The sequence below is a fragment of the Trichechus manatus genome, unplaced genomic scaffold (genome assembly GCF_000243295.1).
Source record: "Trichechus manatus latirostris isolate Lorelei unplaced genomic scaffold, TriManLat1.0 scaffold00087, whole genome shotgun sequence".
NCBI lineage: Eukaryota > Metazoa > Chordata > Mammalia > Sirenia > Trichechidae > Trichechus > Trichechus manatus.
The window spans coordinates 4515338-4536724 of NW_004444023.1; the positions used below are offsets into that span (position 1 = coordinate 4515338).

General features: G+C 47.5%; 1 protein-coding gene across 4 annotated transcripts; it reads left to right on the forward strand.

Annotated features, from left to right (window-relative positions):
• The first annotated feature begins 118 nt into the window (after positions 1-118).
• On the forward strand, positions 119-20184 carry HSD17B14 (hydroxysteroid 17-beta dehydrogenase 14). 4 transcript variants are annotated; one of them, XM_023736160.1, is made up of 10 exons: positions 119-272; positions 566-769; positions 1448-1486; positions 1759-1841; positions 2545-2611; positions 6682-6773; positions 17687-17791; positions 18090-18157; positions 19674-19770; positions 19863-20184. In XM_023736160.1, the coding sequence occupies exons 2-10, from the start codon at positions 682-684 to the stop codon at positions 20034-20036; spliced, it is 813 nt and encodes a 270-aa protein (XP_023591928.1). In that variant the 5' UTR covers positions 119-272; positions 566-681; the 3' UTR covers positions 20037-20184. The 4 variants fall into 4 exon arrangements, with proteins under 4 accessions (XP_023591928.1, XP_023591927.1, XP_004381886.1 ...); XM_023736159.1 differs by having other exon boundaries at positions 598-769; XM_004381829.2 differs by having other exon boundaries at positions 619-769.
• The last annotated feature ends 1203 nt before the right edge of the window (positions 20185-21387 follow it).

Consider the following 21387-nt stretch of genomic DNA (forward strand, 5'->3'; position numbering starts at 1 on the left):
ATCAAAACGCGGGGTGTGGCCTGGAGGTACCGCCCGGAGACCTAGAGCCAATCAGGGCGTCTGGGGCGAGGTCTGGGGTCCAACCGGCGGCCTAGGGAGGAACGGTATCCGCAGCCAAAACTTTGTTTTCCCAACGCTGTCCCAGTTTGAATTAAAACTTTGAACTTTTAGTAAATAGCCTTTTTGTTTTTTGGTCTGTTTGGAGTTGTGACACAGAGGTTTCTGAAGGAGGAGAGCTAGATTTCTGGAAATTTGGGTTCCAGAGGAAGGGGGTGAGGACTCCCACTACAGGGTGTGAGGAATGAGGGAGACAGAGAACCGTACTCCTAGATTAGATGAGGGAAGGAGCCGGGGAAATGGACTCCAGGGTCAGAGGGAAGAGGGGGCTGGGGACCGGACTCCAGGTCTGAGGGAGGAGGGAGCTGGGGGCCCATAGTCCAGGTCTGAGGGAGGAGGGGGCCAGGGGCCGGGACTCTTGGGTCTGAGGGAGGAGGGGCCTGATCTGAAGGTGGAGGGGGCTGGGGTCTAACTTCCAGGTCTGAGGCTTTCCTGGCACCGCCCCCAGGGCTGGGCCTCCATAATTCAGCCTCTATTTAGGACTTGACTCGACGGCCTTAGGGGACTTTGGAGGTGGAAGGAGGTCCAGAGTGGCAGACAGAGCAAGAGACTAGCTGACGAAGAATGGCCACGGGAACGCGCTACGCCGGGAAGGTGGTCATAGTGACAGGGGGCGGCCGCGGCATCGGCGCAGGGATCGTGCGTGCCTTCGGTGAGTAGGGATCTGGGTGCTGGGATTTGGGGTTCCTGGGGTTCCGGGAGAGGAGCCCAGGGGCTAATAGGAGTGAGAGGAAGAGACTCCAGTACTGAAGTCAAGAGTCTCACCTTATAAAAAACCAATTTACATGCTGTTAGGTGCCTTCGACTCACAGTCGCATAGCGACCCTATAGGACAGAATAGAAGTGCTCCACAGGATTTCTAAGGAGCGGCTGGTGGATTTGAACTGCCGATCTTTTGGTTAGCAGCCGAGCTCTTAACCACTGCGCCACCAGGGCTCCTCTAATTTTCACGCGAAGGAAGGGTTTTTCAGTGGAAGCCTGGGACTTTTGATTTTTGAGATCTTTGCGACGTCTAGAGGCAGCTCCTCCCTTCTTGGATCTCAGGTATTAATGGCTGCAAAATGGGTGGTTTGGGGAATAAGTCTCTTGCAGGTTTAGGGTTGACTCTGGAAGCCAGGAGTGGGGGCCTGGGAGCCCATAGCAGGTACCTGGAGTAGCCTAGCGAAATAGATGTTGGGACCTTTGCCCTTTGTCCCAGAGGATCATCATAAGACGGGCGTCACGAGGGGACAGGAGGACTGCTCTGCCCCTCTCCAGATGGCCACAAGGGAGCAGCAGAGGCTTTTGCCAGTTCTATGCTGGGGTAACCTGTTCCCTTTCCTTTTCTCAGTGGAAAGCGGGTCCCAAGTGGTCATTTGTGACAAGGATGGTGAGTGAGGGTCCCTCAGTCTTTGCCCTCAACTCATCCTTCTTCAGACCCAGAAGTCTGAGTCCCCAGTCCCCTCTTCCCTCAAACCCAAGGATCCTGGGTCCCGGCCCCCTCCTCCCTCAGACCCAGGAGTCTGGCCCCCGGCCCACTACTCCCTCAGACCCAGGATTCCAGGCTCCCAGCCCCCTCTGTCGGAACCGGGAGTCCCAGCCCCCAGCCCCCTACTGCCTCAGACCCAGGAGTGGAGGCCTCCAGCCTTTCTCTCCCTGCAGAGTGTGGGGGCCGGGCCCTAGAGCAGGAGCTTCCTGGCACTGTTTTCCTCCGCTGTGATGTGACACAGGAGGAAGACACAGAGGTGAGCACATTTTCTGTCTGTACTCCTCAGCTCCAAATTTACCATCTTTCTCCCTCTCTGTGCCTTTTTTCTCTGGGGTATTGCACATGCTCTTCCTTTCCCTCCCTCCTGGTTACATTTTATCTGTCCCAAAGGATTCAGACCATGTCATTTTGCCCAGAGACTTCCCCTGATTCTGTTGGCCAGGTCACAAATCCCCCGAGTAAGTTTTGTTTTCTTCCCCACATCTTACAGACTCTTATCACACCTGTCACATGGGTCCCATGATTGAGTTCCTCCAAGTGGGTCTCCTTCTTAACAGTCCCCGCCTCCATCTCTGGGTTTCTATCCCTTTCTTCTAGTCAATATCTCTCTGGGTCTTTTTCCACCTCTTTCTGGCTCTCCGTCACCTTCTCTCTCTCTGAGTCTCTGTGCCTCTCTCTCTGGGTCTCTGTCCCCCTCTCTCTCTGTCCCCCCCCTCTCTGGGTCTCTGTCTTCCTCACTCTACATATCTGGCCCCCTCCCCACCAGGTCTCATTTCCTCTCACTGCATCTCTGAAATGACATGGCAGTGTGACCATAAGCACCCTCACATGCCTGGTGATTCTGGAGTTGTCTCACCCTTCCTCTAGCTTTCCCTCCCTGCCTTGCTCTTGGGATCCTTGGAGCCCCCGGAGGCCAGCACCACAAGCTGCCCCCTCACTGGCCATTTCCTTCTCCCCAGGCCTTGATCTCCGAGACCATCTGCCGTTTTGGCCGCCTGGATTGTGTGGTCAACAATGCTGGCTACCGTGAGTTGTGGGGCCCCAGGGCCAACCTGTCCTAAAGCCAGCCCACCTCCTTTTACCCTCCCCTTCCTCCTGTGCCTCAGTTTCCCCTTTCCCTGACCCCGATTCCCTCATCCTCCTCCACACCACTCTATGTACTTTGGCCAGTACAATACAACTATGGGATCCCCCAGGCCTGGGCTTCAATCCTGACTCAGTTTCATTGTTGCTGTGTGCCACAGGCCAGTGTCTTCACCTCTCCGTGTCTCAGTTTTCACATCTCTAAAATGATGTCATTGGGGGTTGTCTCAGTCATCTAGTGCTGCTGTACAGAAACACCACAAGTCAATGGCTTTAACAAAGAGAAATTTATTCTGTCACAGTCTAGTAAGCTACAAGTCCAAATTCAGGGTGTCAGCTCCAGGAGAAGGCTTTCTCTCTCTGTTGGCTGAAGGTCCATGTCATCAGTCTTCCCTTGGTCTGGGAGCATCTCAGCACAGGAACCTCAGGTCCAAAGCATGTGCTCTGCTCCCAGCACTGCTTCTTGGTGGTATGAGGTCCCCAATTCTCTGCTTGTTTCCCTTTCCTTTTATCTCTTGTAAGATAAAAGGTGGTGCAGGCCACACCTCAGGGAAACTCCCTTTACATTGGATCAGGGATGTGACCTTAGTAAGGGTGTTACAATCCCACCCTAATCCTCTTTAACATAAAATTACATTCACAAAATGTAGGACAACCACACAATACTGGGAATCATGGCCCAGCCAAATTGATAGACACATTTTTGGTGGGACATAATTCAATCCATGACAGGGGTTCAGTGGTAGAATTCTTGTTTTGCATGCGGGAGACCTGGGTTTGATTCCCAACCAGTGCACCTCATGCTCAGTGACCACCCGCCTGTCAGCGGAAGCTTGCACTTTCCTCTGATGAACAGGTTTCATCAGAGCTTCCAGACTAAGACAGACTAAGAAGAAAGATCTGGCGAACTACTTTTGAAAATCAGCCAATGAAAACCCTATGGACACAATAGTCTAATCTGGGAATGGCGCAAGGCTGGACAGCGTTTTGTTCCATTTTGGGCATGGGGTGGATCCCACGTATTGGCTGGGAATCTAACCGGGTCTCCCATAGGGAAAGTGAGAATTCTATCATGAACCATCACTGCCCCCTATTGGGGATTTAGCAGGGAACAAAACAGAGAAAACTTTCTTGCCCTCATATGGAATTCACATTGTAGAATGAGGAACTGGACAATAAAAGACCAATATATAATAGGATGTCTGGTGGCGATGCATACTGTGAGAAAAATAAAGCAGTTTGAGGCCAAGAGAATGACTGGGGCTGTGCGGGACAGAGGGTCCGAGAAGACTTCTCCAAAGACATTTGAACAGCTCCCTAATGAAGTAAGGCAGTGTGCCCAGGGTATGCGGGGAGGAATATTTCAGCACCTCCAAATCTTTCCATCCTGGGACCATCTGAACAAAGTGCCACACACTGAGTGGCTTAAAACAACAGAAATTCACTCTGTCACAGCTCTGGAGGCCACAAGTCCTAATTTAAGGTGTCAGCAGGGCCATCCTCTTTCGGGAGGCTCTAGGGGAGGATCCTTCCTTGCCTCTTCTAGCTTCCAGTGGTTCCTGATGTCAAAAATAAACAACTCAGAGCACCATTAACAGATTGCTATGCAGGATTAATAGACAACTTTGAAGTTGAGCAGCATGTCATGACCGCGTAAACCAGTGCTCCGATTAACTTAAGGTTTTCAGGGTACTTATATATCATTTCATCAGGAACTTGGAACAAAAAATTTTTGATTGGTTGACAATTGTATCAGAATACATATGTGCTCAAACATTATAAAGCAAAGAAATAGAAATCTTGCTAAAATACAATCACAAGATAAGCAAGCCATGATTGTAAGACCTCTGGAGTCTCAGAAACAGGACATGTTCATTAATCTTCCATTGTGTTCTGAAAGAACAAGTGTTTCAGTGAGCCTGATCACCTACATACAATTATGTGAAACAAGACAAGCTGCTTCTAAAGGTTAGTTACAGTTTAAGGCATAAATATAAGCTTTAAAAATTATATACAAGTGGTTATACAGCACACAGGTTTTTAACATTTAATAAACTAAACTTTGCTATCATGAGCAAGACACCGCTCTGTTTTCAGAAAGCAAAACTTATAATTTTATTGCACACTGGCAATCCTTGGCGTTCCTTGCTTGGAGATGCATCACATCTCTGCCTCCATGTTCACATGGCCGTCTTCCCTCTGTCAGTCTCTCTGTCTCTTCTCTTTTATAAGGAGTCCCTGGGTGGCACAAATGCTTAAGTGCTCAACTACTAGCAGGAAGGTTGGTGGTTTGAATCCACCCAGAGGCACCTCGGAAGACAGGCCTGGCAGTCTGCTTCTGAAAGATCACAGCCTTGGAAACTCTATGGGGCAAAAGGAGTCCTGGTGGCATAACAGTTAAGCGCTAGGCTGCTAATCAAAAGGTTGGTAGTTTGATCCTACCCAGTAGCTCCAGGAGAAATTCCATGGGGCAATTCTCTGTCCGATAGGATTGCTGTGAGTCAGAATCCAGAATCGCCTGGATGGCAACCGGTTTATCCAGGATGACCTCATGTGAATTTAACTGATAGTATCTTCAAAGACCGTGTTTCCAAACCCTATTACCAAACCAGGTCATGTTCACAGGTACCTGAGATAGGACTTCAACATATCTTTTTTTTTAATTGTGGTAAATATATAGGTAACAAAACATTTGCCATTTCAACAATCTTCACATGTACAGTCCCATGATATTAAGTACCTTCATCATGTTGTTGAACCATCTCAGCATATCTTTTGGGGGGACACAGTTCAACCCATTACACTGTCTCTTTATCCCTGTGTTCATTCATCTCCTGATGTTTTGGGAGCACCCAGGTTCTTTTCTTCCCATTTCCCATCTTTTCCCTTGTTCTTACTCCCCTATCTTTCCAGCTCCTGGTCTTCTGAATGTTAATTTTTTTTTTTTTTTTTTTTGTCCCCTTACCCCTTGCCCCCAGTTCCTTCTATTTATTCATCAAATACATTCATGGCACCAAGTATCAGGTACAGATATTGACTTGTGATAGTTATAAGCCCAATAACAAGGTGTTAGCCTTATTCTGCAGATGGAGAAACTGAGGCACAGAGAGGCAAAGTGAGATGCCTGAGGTCACACAGCCAGGAAGTGGCAGGGCTGGGATTTGAACTCAAGTAGTCTGGCCCCAGACACTGGTCTCTCTCTCTCTTTTTTTTTAAATAATATTTTATTATATTTTAGGTGAAAATTTACAGCAAATGAAGTTTTCATTTAACAAGTTTTATAACAATATTGTTCCATGGCATTGGCTACATTTTTCACAGTGTGTCAGCATTCTCATTATTTCCATTCTGTTTGTTCTGTTTCCATTAATCTAGCTTCCCTGCCCCTCCTTACTGTCTCATCTTTGCTTTAGGGTAAATGTTGACCATTTGTCTCGTAGTTGATTATTTAAGGGAGCACGGTACTCATGGGTGATATTGTTTATTTTATAATCTAATCTATTATTTGGCTGAAAAATGACCTCTGGGAGTGTCTTCAGTTCCAAATTCAAAGAGTATCTTAGGGTGATAATCTTGGGAGATCCTCTAGTCTCTACCAGTCCTGTAAGTCTGGCCTTTTTTAGGAATTTGAGTTTTGTTCTACATTTTTCTCTCATTCTCTCTGGGACCTTCTATTGTGTCCCTGGTCAAAATGGTCAGTAGTGGTAGCCGGGCACCATCTAGTTCTTCTGGTCTCAGGGTAGATGGGGCCATGGTTCCTTTGGGCTATTAGTGCTGTGGACTAGTTTCTTCTCTGAGTCTTTGGTTTCTTTCATTCTCTTTTGCTCCAGGCAGGTAGAGACCGACACTGGTCTCCCTTAACTGCTGCACAATTTCCCTTCCTTTTCACCTTCCTTTCTACCTGCAGCTCCCTGAGCCCCCTCCTCCACTGCCCCTGCTTCCCCTCCCCATTCTCCTGTCACAGGGATCCCCTCACTCTCTCCTTTTCTCTCTGCCCCGCCCCCTACTCTTAGACCCACCCCCACAGTGGCCACAAGAGACTTCTGCCCTGGGCTTCCGACAGTTGCTGGAGGTGAACCTGCTGGGGACATACACCTTGACCAAGGTGAGGTCTGGGGCCCCGCCTAGGGGCAAGAGTCAGCTCTGACAACGGGATCGTGTATGAGTGACCCAGGGATGCCAGAAGACTCGGTGCCTTAACACGACAGAAGTATGAAATCAGGGTGTCAGTAGGGCTGTGCTCTCTCTCAGGGCCCCAGGCTCTAGCTTCTGATAGCCGCAGGCATTCCGTGGTTTGTGGCGGCTTCACTCTAATCTCTACTTCCCTCATCACATGGCTGTCTTCCCTCTGTGTCTGTGTCTCTTTTCTTTCTTTCTTTTTTTAAAAATAATATTTTACTGTATTTTCAGTGAAGGTTTACACAGCAGTTTAGATTCCCATTCAACAATTTCTGCACAAGTTGTTCAGTGACATTGGTTCCATCCTTTACAAGGCGTGAACATTCTCGTTATTTCCGTTCTGGTGTTTCCATTTCCATTAATGTAGTTTCCCCGCCCCCTTACATTCTCATCTGTGTTTTAAAATAATTGTTGACCATTTGGTCTCTTATAGGTGATTATTTAAAGGAGCACAGTCCTCACGGGGGATATTCTTTATTTTGTAAGCCAATCTGTCACTTAAGTAGAAGGTGACCTCGAGGATTAGTTTCTGTTCAAGATTTGAAGAGTATCTCAGGGCGAACTTTCACCTAAAGCACAATTAAAAAAAAAAAAAAAAAGGTATCTCAGGGCGATAGTCTTGGGGAGTCCTCCAGACTCGACTAGTACAGTAGATCTTTTTTTTTTTTTTTTTTTTTAGGAATGTGAGGTTTTGTTCCACATTTTTCTCCTCTTACTCTTCTTCTCTTTTTATAAGGATGCCATTAGAAGGTCACTATGAGTCAGAATTGACTTGATGGCAACAGATTTGGTTTGGTTTCTTAACATTCAGTATGAGCTCATGTAGCTGTTCTTTAGTGCTGTCAAGTCAATTCTGACTCATAGCAACCCGATGTGACAGAGTAGAAGTATCCCATAGGGTTTTCTAGGCTGTGATCTTTACCGGAGCAGATTGCCAGGTCTTTCTCTTGCAGAGCTGCTGGGTGAGTTTGAACCGCCAACCTTTCGGTTAGCAGCTGAGCCCTTAAGCCCTGTGCCACCAAACCAAAACCTGTTGCTGTCAATTCCAACTCATAGCGACCCTATAGGACAGAGTAGAACTTCCCCATAGGGTTTCCAAGGAGCAGCTGGTGGATTCCAACTGCTGTCCTTTTGGTTAGCAGTTGAGCTCTTAATCCCTGTGCCACCAGGGCTCCCTAAAACAGTGTATATGTGTGCCCTTTTGGACAGTGTGGTCAGGGAAGGCATCTCTGGAGGTGATATTTGAGTCAAGAGCCCAAGAAAGTGTCTGAGGAAGAGGTTCCAGGCAGGGAGAACAGTCAGGGCAAAGGCCATGTGGCAGGAGTGGGCTTGGAGTGTAGGAGGAACAGGGAAGAGGCCAGTGTGGTTGGAGCTGACTAAGGGAGAGAGAGAGGACGGAGGATGAGGGCAGAGAGGGGACAGATTGTGGGTGTCCGTGAGGACTTTGCTTCCGCTCTGAGGGAGGCGGGAGCCATGGAAGGATTCTGAGCAGAGGAGGTTTATCAGAGCTGCCATAAGCGGGATCGGGCGCCCTCTGGTGGCCGTGTGAGAAACAGGCTGTGGGAAGTGAGGGCTGAGGGTGCCATGGTCCAGACAAGAGAGGATGGTGAGAAGTGGTCAGACTCTGGACCTAATTTGAAGGTAGATTTCTTTATAGACCAGATGTGGGGGCAGGCAAGAGAAAGAAGGGCGTGGAGCAGCCATCCACAGGGATGGAAAGCGACCCCTGTGAGTAGAACTGAGTAGAGTAGAACTGCCCCATAGGGTTTTCTAGGCTGTAATCTTTACCAGAGCAGATCGCCAGGTCTTTCTTCCATGGAGCCGCTGGGTGGGTTGGAGCCACAAACCTTTTGGTTAGTAGCCAAGCGCTTAACTGTTTGCGCCCCCAGGGCTCCATATGTAGATATAAAAAAAACCAAACCCATTGTCATCCAGTAGATTCCAACTCATTTGTATGGAGTCTTTGAAGGTTTAAACCCACCCAGAGGTACCCTGGAAGATAAGCCTGGCGATCTACTTCCGAAAAATCACAGCCTCGAAAATTCTATGGAGCAACCAACAACTTTCACTGGACTAACCACTAACAACAATAGACATATATATATATATATGCATACATATATATGTATGGCGTCCTGGTGGCACAGTGGTTAAGAGCTCTGCTGCTAACTAAAAAGGTTCGCAGTTCGAATCCACCAGCCACTCCTTGGAAACCCTATGGGGCAGTTCTACTCTGTCCTGTAGGGTCATTATGAGTAGAAATTGACTCGACGGCAAGAAGTACAGGTGTATATATTTTTTAATTTCAGATGGCTTTTATTTTTTTAAATTTTTTATTGTAAAAATATAAAGAATACAACATTTACCCATTCAACATTTTCACCTGTAAAATTCAGTAAAAACAATTACATCCATCATGTTATGCAACCATCACATCCATTGCCAAACTTTCCACCTCCATAAACGCAAGCTCTGTGCTGCCTAAACAATGATTACCCTCTTCCCCCGTCCCTCCTGCCCTGGCAACCACGATTAAACTCTGATCCCTGTACATCTGCCTCTTCTAGGTGTTTCCTATTAGTGAAATGATACAGTGTTTGTCCTTTGGGATCGACTGATTTCCCTCAGCATCACGTTTTCAAGGTTCATCCTTATTGTGGCATCAGGACTTCATTTCTCTGGTACGGCCAGAGTAGGAGTCCATTGTATGTGCAGGCCACATTTGGTTCATCCGTTCATCTGTTGATTGACATTTGAGTAGTTTCCACCTTTTGGCTATTGTGACTAGTGCTGCAATGAATTTAATTAACCCAAACCAGTTGCTGTTAAGTCGATTCTGATTTATGGCAACCCCATGTGTGTCAGAGTAGAGCTGTGCTCCACAGGGTTTTCAGGGGCTGATTTTTGGATGTCAATCGCCAGGCTTTCTTTTGAAGCACCTCTGGTGGACTCAGACCTCCAGCCTTTCTGTTAGCAGCTGAGTGCGTTAACCGTTTGCACCACCCAAGGACTCCATACATTTAATTAGTTGCCACCCGTTAGAAGGTGAGAGATTTCACATAGTCAAATTTCTTGAAAATTTTGCTGAGCCCGTGGACTGGACCCAGGGGCAGGGGCAGTCTGTTAAGCAGGGCCCAGCTCTTGATTATACTCTAGTCCCTGTCTCTCCCTATTGGACTCCCTGACCCTGGTACCTGTGAGTGGTCCCTACAACACCCTCACATGGGAATTAAGGGTCTAGATTATGGGGATGGTCCCCCGGAGTTCACATATCAGCTCGGCTACTTCCTAACTATTACATTGGGAAAGTTACTCAATCTCTCTGTACCTCAGTTTTCTCATCTGTAAAATGGGGGTAGGAATAGCATCTAATTCACAGGGCTGTTCTGCAGGTTAAATGAGTTAATACACACGAAGCCCTGAGAGGTGCCTGGCACCAGGGCTTACCCTGTGGGAGGCTTTATTATTTACCATGAACCTTGCCCTCATAGTGTCTCTTGTGACCAACCCACCTTACTCACCTTGAGATCCTTGTGATATCTCTTGGGCAAACAGAACCTCCGGTGGCAGAAGGGAAAAGGTGAGATTTGAACCTTAAGTGGGAGGGATGGAAGTGGAGAAGTAAGGCAAAGGGGGTTTCACTCACCAAGAAGGGAGTGTGCAAACATCCTGGGGCCAGAACTACCTGATGTATTTTAAGAACCAAAGAAGCCCTTGTCCCTATCTCCAGCCTCAGCAAATGCAAGACCAAAAAAACCAAACCCATTGCCATTGAGTCAATTCCAACTCATATCACTGCCTCATAGGGTTTCCAAGGAGCAGCTGGTGGATTTGAAGTGCCGACCTTTTGATTAGCAGCTGAGCTCTTAACCACTATGCCACCAGGGCTCCCAGCAAAATATAAATATTTCATTGAACTTGTTCCATCCGTTGCTTCCTCCCTTCCCCTACCCAGACATCATCTAATTTCATCAGGAAGAACTTTGTATGTACCACAAACAAATTGTTGTTGTGGTTGGGTGCCATCGAGTGGATTCCAACTCATAGTCACCCCATGTGACAGAGTAGAACTGCCCCATAGGGTTTCCTAGGCTGCAATCTTTACAGGAGCAGATCACCAGGTCTTTCTCTCCTGAAGACACTGAGTGAGTTTCAACCACCAACCTTTCAGTTAGCAACTGAGTGCTTAAACATTTGCATCACCAACAGATCAGATTAGGATTTTCTTTTAACTTTTAATTTTGATATAATTTAACTTACAAAAAAAATGGCCAGAATACTACAGAGAACTCCTGTATACTTAGAGTCTACATGGTTAACATTCTACCACCTTTACTTTATTCTTTTCTTTGTCTGCCTATCTTTCCATCCAACCATCTTTGTATCTACATCTATGTATCATCTATCTATCTGCCCACCTACCTACTTACCTATCTATTTTTCCCCCTGAACTGTTTGAGAGTAAGTTGCAAACATGATACCCCTTTACCCTTATAAGTACTTGGAGTATATTTCTTACGAACAAGAACATTCTCTTACTAAACTACAGCAAGAATTTCATAATCGGGAAATCAACATGGACACCATAGTATTAGCTAATTTAAGATCTTATTCAGAGAACTTTTTAATGTAATCACAGTGCCATCATCACACCTATTGTCTTAATTATGCTGCTGTAACAGAAGTACCACAAGTGGGTGGCTTTAAAGAACAGAAATTTGTTTTCTCACCGTTTAGAAGGCTAGAAGTCTGAATTCAGGGCTCTGGGGGAAGGATTTCTGTCTCTGTTGGCTCTGGAGGAGGGTCCTTGTCTCAGCTTCAGTAACCCCAGTGCTCCTGGGTTCCTTGGTGACCTTCACATGGCATCTGTCTTCCCCTGTTTGTGCTGGCTTGTCTCTGTCTATGCTGCTCTTTTTATAACTCAGAAGTGATTAGATTTGGGACCCAGCCTACACAGATATGGCCTAATTAACATAACAAAGAAAACCCTATTCCCAAATGGGATTACATCCACAGGCATAGGGGTTAGAATTTCAACACATATTTTGAGAGGATACAATTGAGTGCATAACACCTATGTAAGTTTGGTCTTTTCCCCCTCAAAGCAGACAACAAGATGAGGATTTGAGTGTAGGGGGTCCAGGTGAGAGGGGATCAGGAAACACTGCCAGAGGCATGGGGAGCAGTCATGGTCTCCAAGGCAGCAGGTAAAGGGCCTGTGGCAGGATCCCCTGGGGGAATTCAGGGAGTCAGCAAGGAACCCCTACCTCACAGTTATCCCTCGCCCAAGAGGCGATGGGGAGCCACAAATTGTTTTAATTGAAAAATAAATTTAACTTTTTGTTAAAAATGGAAACAAAAAAGTAGAAAGAGTAGAATAATAATGCCCACATGCTCATCACCTATATTTAACAAGTATTCACATTTTGCTAGATGATGTTTTATATATATATTATGTTGTTGTTAGTTGCTGTCACATTGATTCCAACTCCGGGAGACCCCATGTGTGTCAGAGCAGAACTGTGCTCTGTAGGGTTTTCAAGGCTGTGACCTTTCAGAAGCAGATCACCAGGCCTGTGTTCTGATGTGCTTCTGGGTGGATTTGAACCACCAACCTTTTGGCTAGTAGTGGAGCCCTTAACCATTTGCACCATCCAGCCACATATATACATCATATATGTATATGTGTATGTGTGTGCGTATATATATATATATATATATATATATATATATAGCCTAAGTATTATAAAGCACATTCTGACAGCATGATTGATCATCTGCAATTACTTTAGTAAACATCTCCCACAAAACAGAACCTTTTTTTACATAACCAAATACCATTATATCTCCTAATAAAATCAACATAATTCCTTTATGTCATCTAATATGCAAGCCCTATTTAAATTCACTCAGTTGTCCGCAAATGTCTTTTTACAGTTGGGTTTCCAGATGAGGCCCTCCATTGCACTTGGTTTTCCTGAGGGCAAAGACTTTTGTCTGCTTGTTCATGCCTCTATCCTAGCACCTAAAATAGTGTCCATTGCAAAGAAATCTCTCAACCTGTGTAAGTTGCTGCCATAGTCACCATTATCGTCACCATCATCACCACCATCACCATCATCATCACCATTACTATCATCATGACCACCGTCACCATCATCATCACCATTACTGTCACCATCACCACCATCACCATAATCATCACCATTGCTATCATCATGACCACCATCACCATCATCACCACCATCACCATAATCATCACCATTGCTATCATCATGACCACTGTCACCATCATCACCACCATCACCATCATCACCACCATCACTATGTTGTTGTCAGGTGCCATCAAGTCAGCCTGACTCAAAGCAATGTATGTGTAACAGAAGAAAACCCTGCCCTGTCCTGCTGCATCCACAGAATCGCTGCTATGTTTGAGCCCATTATTGCAGCCATTGTGTCAATCCATCTCTTTGAGGGTCTTCCTCTTTTTTGCTGACCCTCTACTTTACCAGGCATGATGTCCTTCTCCAGGGACTGGTCCCTCCAAATATGTGTCCAAAGTACATGAGATGAAGTCTTGCCATCCTCGCTTCCTGAGGAGCATTCTGGCTGTACTTCCTCCAAGACAGATTTGTTCATTCTTCTGGCAGTCCATGGTATATTCAATATTCTTCATCAACACCATAATTCAAAGATATCAATTCTTTGATCTTCCTTATTCATTGTTGAGCTTTCGCATGCATATGCGGCAACGGAAAAGACCATGCCTTGGGTCAGGCGCACTTTAGGTACACCATTAAGATTACAGCCAAGAAAACTCTATGGAGCACAGTTCTACTCTGTAACACATGGGGTCATTATGAGTCAGAATCCACTCGATGGCAGCAGGTTTGGTTGGTGGGAAACAAGCAAAGTGGGGGATCCCCCGCAGCTGGGTCCAGGAACTCCAGCATTTAGGTGAAAAGGGGTTAGCCCAGAGTGAGAGGGGAGGATCATGCCTCCCAAGGGAGAGAGGGAAGAAGGCCGAGGAGGGAGAGGGAGAGGGAGGAAGAGTCAGGCAGATAAGCCTCCAGTGGGGCCTTGATGTAGCTGCCTGGAGGTGCTGGCTGACCTTAGAGAGAGGGGACACCTGCCAGGAATGAATGGGAGGGTCAGGAAGGGGCTGGCTGCAGGGAGTATGGGACAAATATTTATTAAGTGGCCAGTACTGGGATGAGGGTGGCTACCAAACTGAGTTTGAGCCGTTGTGGATGTCACGTTTGTGGGGTGGGGTTGGGGAGGGAGTTAATAAACAACAGGGCAGGTAGCAAAGAGGGTTAAGAGGAGAAAGAAAGCCTGGATGCAGGTCTGGGCAAGCCTGGGCTGAGGGAGGGACGGTTTCAGGGCTGATGGGAACTGGTGGTTGAGGAAGGAAAGGGTAAAGGGGACCGAGAGGGGGTCCTTGAGGAGAAGGCCAGAGGATTCAAATCTCTCCCTGTCCACATCACCTAAGGAGCCCAGGTGGCGCAATCGGTTTGCAAGTGACTGCTAACCCAAAGGCTGAATGTTGGAACCCACCCAGCATTACTGCAGAATAAAGGTTGGTGATTTGCTCACCTACAGATTATAAGAAAGAAAACCATATGGGGCAGTTCTACTCTGTCACACATGGGGTTGCCATAAGCCGGGCCCGACTCCATGGCAGCTAACAACCACCACATTATCTTAGTGTTTATGACACTTAAGAGTTGTCAGAAATTCTTACTTGTTTATGAGTTTTGGCCTCAGACTGCCCTGTCCAGCTGCAAATACTGGCTCTGTCGTGTGTCACATAATCCTCTGTGAGGATCCGTCACCCCACTGTTCCTCAGTCTCCTCACCTATAAAATGGGTCTATCCATTATACCTCTTCGTAGGGCTGTTGTAAGGATTAATTGAGCTAATTGGTGTAAAGAGCTGAGAACAGATATGGCAAGTTCTGTATTCTCAATAAATTTATTTATTCACTCAAAAGATATTTATGGAGCACTTAACTATGTGCCAGGCACCTTTCTTAGTGCTGGGGATGAAATAAAATAAAACAGAAATTTCAATCATCCTTTGTGGAATTTTGCCTTCGGGTGAGGGAGACAAACAGTTAACAAATAAGTATATATTAGGAGCCTTGGTGGCACAGCAGTGGTTAATTGCTGGGCTGCTAACCAAAATGTTGGTAGTTGGAACCTACCCAGCAGATCCATGGGAGAAAGACCTGGTGATCTGCTCTCGTAAAGATTAAACCAAACCAAACCAAACCCAGTGCCCTTAAGTCGATTTGACTCATGGCGACTGTATAGGACAGAGTAGAACTGCCCCATAGGGTTTCCAAGGCTGTAATCTTTATAATCTTTACCGAAGCAGACTGCCACATCTTTCTCCACGAGAAGTGGATGGTGGGTTCAAACCATCAACCTTTCAGTTAGTAGCTGAGCACTTAACCACTGTGCCACCCGGGCTCCTTTTGTAAAGATTACAGCCAAGATGTGGGCAAAGGCACAAAGGCGGGTCATTCAGAGTGAACCACCAAGTAGCTTCCAGGACTTTGTTGGTCAGCAGTGTGGTGGCTCTTTGTCCACTAGCTTGACTCTGGAGGTCAGAGACAGGGCTTTTGTGTATATGAGCCTCATCTCTTTGGTCTACACCATCTCCTTAATTAACAGCCATCCACAGTCCAAGCCAAGCTTATGGCAATTCATGCCACTTGAAAAGCAAAGCCTTTTGATCCTTGCTCTTAGCTTCTCTCCTCCTAACTGAATCTCAGGCAGAAAGACAAATAACAGCAAGCCTTCCCCCTGAGATCTAGTGATCTTCAGTGCTCCAGCAAAGTAGGGCCTGCAGCACTGACATGCGACTGACTTCCTGCTTCCCACACCTCCCCTTTCTAGCCAGAGCTATTTGATCTAACTTGAAAGACAACAGGAGACTTAAATCCCTCATTTGTGTTTCTACTAAAATCTGTTGGACACCGTTTGCTGTTAGGAAACCAAACTGACTTAATTCCTACCTAGAGAAACTTCCTCCTGTTTCTCATACCCCAAACAGAAGTAAAGTAAAAAATATATAGTGCACTCAACTCAGAAAAAGGAGGGTGAGAGTGGTCACACAACTCGAAGAATATCATCAGTGTCACTGAATTGTACATGTAGAAATTGTTAAATTGGTGTATGTTCTGCTGTGTATATTCTCAACAACAACAGCAAAAATAAAATAAATTGTATATATATAAAAAAGACTACAGCCAAGAAAACCCTATGGGGCAGTTCTGCTCTGTCACATGGAGTCACTGTGAATCAGAATTGACTTGACAGCACATAACAACAACAAAGTATATATGGCAGGTCAGATGGAGTGTGTGCAATGGAGAAAAGGAAACCAGGAAGAAGGTAGGGGACTCAGGTGGGGAGGTAGCAATTTTAAACAGAATGCTGTCTTCTTTTCCTAGTGCTGCTGTAACAAAGTATCACAAACTGAGTGGATTATAAGAACAGAAATTTATTGTCTCACAGTTCTGAAGGCTGGGAGTCCCAAATCAGGGTATTGGCCATGTTGATTCTTTCTGAAGGCTCTGAGGGAGAATCCATTCCATGCCTCTCTCCCAGCTTCTGGTGATGGCCTGCGATCCTTGGCGTTCCTTGACTTGTAGCTGCATCACTCCAATCTCTGCTTCTATCTTCACATGGCTGTCTTCCTTCAGTCTCTCTGTCTCTGTGTCTTGTCTTCTCTTTTATAAGAACACCACTCAAATTGGACTAGGACCCACCCTACTCCAGTATGACCTCACGTCAACTGCTAACATCTTCTGTTTAACCAATGCGCCTCCAGGGCTCCTCTGAAAAGTCTAAAGAAACAAATAATAGGGGGAAGCCTGGGTAAACCAAAAAAACAAAAAACAGTTGCCATTGAGCAATTAAGAAAAGGGTGGAGGCCATTTCTGAGGGAGAGGGTTTGAAGGAGCTGCAGAGGGAGCTCATTGGGATTCCTACTCTGCAACCCCCCTGGGGCTGCCAGCTTGAACTCATTAATCTTTAGTGGCAGGAACTGGCCTTGCCCAGCCAGCTCAGCTGCCCAGTGTGAGCAAGGGGAAGGAAAGATAAAATCTGACTTTATTCGAGGTCAAGTGTAGGGAAAGAACAGAAAAAGATAAGAAAGAGTTTAGGCACCTGGAAGAAGGCGCAGAGAAGAAGTTGGTGGAAAGTAGGGTGTGTTTCATGGAGGGCTCCCACCTCGTTATGTTCTCACCCCAGAGCTCTCTGGGAAAGTCAGAGGAACCAACTTCCCCTCCATGGACAAGAGAACTTCCTCCGTTTTTGCAAAACATTCAGCTTTCCCGGGTCACTCTTGCATTTTCCAGTCTTGATAGGGACAGGGATTTAGGAAACATACAAAGACCCAGAAAGGGACAGAACCCAGAGAGAGAGGGGGACAGAGACCCAGAGAGAGGAGGACAGAGACCCAGAGAGAAGAGGGGACAGAGACCCAGAGAGAGGAGGACAGAGACCCTGAGAGAGTTGGGGACAGAAATCCAGAGAGAGTGGGGGACAAAGACCCAGAGAGAGGGGGAACAGAGACCCAGAGAAAGGGGGACAGAGACCCAGTAGAAGACACATAGAGACAATCAGAGACTCCCCTATGTGCTGAGGCTGAGAGCAAAGCAGATAAGGTGAGCTCCAGAGCTCTGGGTGCTGTCCCTGCAAGACACCAATACCCACTAAGAACATGTCAGGGAGCCAGAAATCTTCCCCAACATCTGGTCACCTGTGACTGAATTTCCATGGGCTGGGGGAGACCAGTGGCAGCTTATTTTGTCTCCTCTCCCCCCAGCTTGCCCTCCCTCACCTGCGGAGGAGCCGAGGGAACATCATCAACATCTCCAGCTTGGTTGGAGCAATTGGCCAGCTCCAGGCAGTTCCCTACGTGGCCACCAAGGTACACCTGCCCCCATCCTGTCCTTCTCTCCCTGCCTGGCCCCCCATGGGCCTCAGTCCTGAGACTAGACTCTTTAGGATCTGGCCCAGGGAGGGAGTCTCCTATTCAGCTCACAGATTCAGCTGTGAGGACCTCGGTCAAGTTGTTAAGTGCCATGTTTCTAGAAGAAACTGAGCCTCATGAGTCCAAAGGAAACCTGCAAGGAGCGCATGCTTCCCCACTCTGATCCCCCTGGTTGGGAGGACAGGAGAGCCCCATCTTCCATGGCCTGAACTTTCTCTTATTCCCTTCTCCATAGGGGGCAGTCACAGCCATGACCAAGGCCTTGGCCCTGGATGAGAGTCAATATGGAGTCCGTGTTAACTGGTGAGCAGCCTCAAGAAGGCTAAGACCCTCCTGGGGGACCTGGAAGGACTGAGAGTGAGTCAGGTCCTTGGATGACACAGAAGGTTTTTGCCTAACTACTAGCCAAGGGGTTGGCAGTTCAAATCCACCCAGTGGTGCTATGGAAGAAAGGCCTGCCAATCTGCTTCCATAAGATTGTTGTTGTTGTTAGGTGCCATCAAGTTGGTTCCAACTCATAGTGACCCTGTGTATAACAGAATAAGACACTGCCCAGTCCTGCACCATCCTCACAATTGCTACCATGATTGAGCCCATTGTTGCAGCCTCTGTGTCAATCCAGCTCGTTGAGGGTCTTCCTCTTTTTTACTGACCGTCCACTTTACCAGGCATGATGTCCTTCTCCAGGGATTTGTCCCTCCTGATAACATCTAAAATATGTGAGGCAAACTCTTGACATCCTCGCTTCTAAAGAGCATTCTAGCTGTACTTCTTCCAAGACAGATGTGTTCATTTTTCTGGCAGTCCATGGTATATTCAGTATTCTTCTCCAACACCGTAATTCAAATGCATCAATTCTTCTTCAGTCTTTGTCGTAGTTATCCAGTGCTGATACAACAGAAATACCACAAGTGGGTGGCTTTAACAAACAGAAATTTATTCTTTCACAGTTTAGGAGGCTAGAAGTTCAAATTCAGGGCGCCAGCTCCAGGGGAAGGCTTTCTGTCTCTGTCAGCTCTGGGGGAAGGTCCTTGTCATCAGTCTTCCCCTGGTCTAGGAGTTTCTCAGTGCAGGGACCCTGAGTCCAAAGGACACGCTCCACTCCTGGCTCTTCTTGCTTAGTGGGAATGAGGTCCCTCTCCTCTTTACTGGCTTCTCTCTTTTATATCTCAAAAGAGATGGACTCAAGATACAACCTAATCCTGTAGATTGTGTCCTGCCTAGTTAACATAACTACTTCTAATCCTGCCTTATTAACATCATAGAGGTTAGGATTTACAACACATAGGAAATTACATCAGATCACAAAATGGAGGACAGCCACACAATACTGGGAATTATGACCTAGCCAAGTTGACACGCATTTTTGGAGGACGCAATTCAATCCATAACAGTCTTCCTTATTCATTGTCCAGCTTTTGCAAGCATATGAGGTGACTGAAAAGACCATGGCTTGGGTCAGGCACACCTTAGTCCTCAAACTGACATCTTTGCTTCTTAACACTTGAAAGAGGTTTTTTTGTAGCAGATTTGCCCAATGCAATATGTCATTGATCCAAGTAAAATGAAATCCTTGACAGCTTCAGTATTTTCTCTGTGTGTCATGATTTTGCTTATTGGTCCAGTTGTGAGGACTTTTGTTTTCTTGAAAACCCTATGGAGTGAAGTTCTACTCTGAAACATGTGGGGTCACCGTGAATCGGAAATGACTCGAGGGCAAAGGGTTTGGGAGTGAATCAGTCAGAAGAACCATGGGGAGTGAGCTCAAGAGTCAAGAGTTTGGGAAGGATTTTCCTGATTGTCTTCCTCCTTCCCCCAGTATCTCCCCAGGAAACATTTGGACCCCACTGTGGAAGGAATTTGCAGCCTCAACTCCAGACCCGAAGGCCACAATCCAAGAGGGCACGTTGGCCCAGGTAGGAGTTGGGAGCCAGATCCAGGTGGGGTGGGGTGGGGGTGGCCGGATAGGACTCCTCTTAATCACCTTTTTTGCCTTTTGTCTCCCCAGCCCCTGGGCCGCATGGGTCAGCCAGCTGAGGTGGGGGCAGCTGCTGTGTTCCTGGCCTCCGAGGCCAACTTCTGCACGGGCATAGAGCTGTTTGTAACTGGGGGTGCAGAGCTGGGCTACGGGCGCAAGGCCAGTCCAGGGACCTCCGTGGAGGCACCCGCTGACCCCTCCTGATCTCCCTGTTCCCAACTTGGACATCCTTGCCTAGGACCCTCCCACCCCGCACTCAGACCACCAGATCCCCACCTCCTATCATCACCTGTCTCTCAAGTGCAGCCCCAGACCATCCCCAGGTCCCCATAAAAACCACCTGCAGCCAGAAGGAGGGCATCATTCCATTTATTTTCTGGTCTCTGTACGAATCCCGCCCCATCAGGATGCCGCCTCCAGTCCCTTGCCTGCGCCTGCACCCGGATGGACTACAACTCCCAGTTCACCTAGCGGCAGGCTCCCGGGAAAAGAGGAGCAGACGCTTGCTCCTGTGCGCTAAGTAAAAGGCCCGCAGTGGGGAGTGAGTTGAGCGCTAATTGAGAGATGATAGAGGAGGAAAAGTGAACAGTTCTTTTTATTCTTGGCACTGAGGGGAAAGGAATTCTCATCTCTCTGCCTGGGGAGGAGGGTGGCCAGCCATGAGGGGTCCTCAGGGAGGAAGAGTTTGAGGTCTGGACTCCTGGGTTTGAGGGAGGAGGGGGCTGAGGGCCCGGTCTCTTGGGTCTAAGGGCGGTTGAGACTGGGGGTTGCAGACTTGCAGGCTAGGGAAGAGCAGACCCTGGGTCCCCTAGGTGGGGAATAAGGTCCCCATCGTGGTGGAGTCCCCCCGGTGCCGGGGTGGAGCTGCATGGTTGCCGCGTATTGGCCCCGACGGAGGTGTGTGCCGCAGTCGGGGATAGGTCGCGGCGAGATTGGGAGCCCGCCATGGGCTCCGCCCCTACAGCCCCAGGCCATTTGGTGGGGGAAGAGGGCTGGGCAGGAGAAAGAAAAACGGCGACACCCTGCGGGGGAGGGTTCGTGATTTGGCTGCCCGGGTCTGTGGAGGGGAAGGGATGGGCAGTGACCCAAGGACAGGATTTGGGGGCATGATGGGGTCCTGATTTTGGGGCCAAATGTCCCAGGGTTGAATGTCGGAGGACAATGGACTAGTGAACGCATTTTGAAGATACAGTAGGGTCAAAATTTGGGTGTCACATTAACCCCGGTGCAGGAGTTTGGGGGACCCTGACCACTGAAGGTTTTGTGGGTACAGCGACCAAGGGCAAAGATATAGGGGGCATTGACGCAGGTTTGTGTTGCTAGGGTTCTTGCAGGACTGTAATTGGCTGACTGGGCCTCTGGGTTCCTGAAATTGGGGAGACAGTTACAAACGGTGTAAGCAGGAAGCCCGGCCCTGGGGGTGGTCCTTGTAGAGTCAGTGATAAATGGGGGTGTCCAAAAAGGCTAGCATTAATCCAAAAAACACAAAATAATAAATGCTGGAGAGGTTGTGGAGAGACTGGAACACTTATACACTGTTGGTGGGAATGCAAAA

What these genes read in the sequence shown, in the direction of transcription:
- HSD17B14 (XM_023736160.1), top strand. Translation starts at nt 682, where the DNA reads ATGGCCACGGGAACGCGCTACGCCGGGAAGGTGGTCATAGTGACAGGG. An exon ending in AGGGATCGTGCGTGCCTTCG is followed by an intron (nt 770 to 1,447) that starts GTGAGTAGGGAT and finishes TCCTTTTCTCAG; the next exon opens with TGGAAAGCGGGTCCCAAGTG. An exon ending in GGTCAACAATGCTGGCTACC is followed by an intron (nt 2,612 to 6,681) that starts GTGAGTTGTGGG and finishes CCCTACTCTTAG; the next exon opens with ACCCACCCCCACAGTGGCCA.